Genomic DNA, 977 nt, shown 5'->3' on the forward strand with positions numbered 1-977 from the left:
CAACCATTAAAAAAAAAAAAAAAAAAATCACTATACTCGTACACCTCTCTTCTCTTTTTCAGAAACACACACACACCTCTGGAACAGAGAACACAGCACTCTAATTACTGGACATTCTGCTGGCTGAGTGATTGATAGTGTTTTGCCACACTGACTCCAAATCTTTCACTCTCTCTCTCTCTCTCTCTCTCTCTCTCTCTCTCACACACACACACACACACTCACTAATTTTCTTTAAATGTTTCACTACACACATTTTTTCCTTAATATTATTCCCCATTCATTAATCCCAATTTTTATATAGAAATCACACACGCGCACACAAAATCTCATTCCTTACATTATGCTCATATGGTAATTCGAAGGGAGAGGGTCCAAAAGGATAGCAGAGCAGTGTGTGTGTTTGTGTGTGTGTGTGTGTGTGTGTAGCAGTCAGTGGGAGATCTTGAGTGTGATCCATGCATAGCTGTAGGCCAAAATCTGTTTGGACAGGCTGCCTGCAGACACTATCAACAGCTCTCAGCAGAAACACTGACACCAGTCCGCCCGAAGTACAAATGCTGGGCTATGTGTATACGTGGGTGTTTATAAGAAATTATTATTTGGCTGTTTTACCTCCATGAAAGAGATTCCTAGGCTCCACACGTCTGAGTGAATACCATACTGTTCCCCTGATATCCGCTCTGGCTATAGAGGCAAAGACACAAAAACACATGAAGAATCATTACAATGCAGTGTACAATTCTGGCCACACACACATTCATACTTTTTTTGCAGTGATTCCTGTGTGACCCATTTAACAAGTTCTGTTGTCTAAATGTGTGTGTGCGTGAGTGTAAATTGAACTTCAGAAAGCATTTAATTTTTCCATAAAAAAGCGATTTGATTGTTTTGTGTGGATTACAAGCACATACAGGTGCATCTCAATAAATTAGAATGTCGTGGAAAAGTTCATTTATTTCAGTAATTCAACTCAA

The 977-nt window shown here is 39.4% G+C and overlaps 1 protein-coding gene across 3 annotated transcripts in view; it reads right to left on the reverse strand.

The window, feature by feature from the left end:
- LOC107700484 (dual specificity mitogen-activated protein kinase kinase 5-like) overlaps positions 1–977 on the reverse strand; it is a 64,864-nt gene that overhangs the window by 34,215 nt on the left and 29,672 nt on the right. For all 3 annotated transcript variants that reach the window (XR_001635554.1, XM_016502160.1, XM_016502159.1), the window contains one exon: positions 616–687. Coding sequence is in view for 2 of the 3 variants with exons in the window: in XM_016502160.1 (XP_016357646.1) it covers positions 616–687 (72 nt within the window). In the remaining variant the exon portion in view is untranslated. The remainder of the gene's footprint in view (positions 1–615; positions 688–977) is intronic.

This window comes from Sinocyclocheilus anshuiensis, unplaced genomic scaffold, assembly GCF_001515605.1.
Source record: "Sinocyclocheilus anshuiensis isolate Anshui unplaced genomic scaffold, SAMN03320099.WGS_v1.1 scaffold154, whole genome shotgun sequence".
NCBI classification, from domain to species: Eukaryota; Metazoa; Chordata; class Actinopteri; order Cypriniformes; family Cyprinidae; genus Sinocyclocheilus; species Sinocyclocheilus anshuiensis.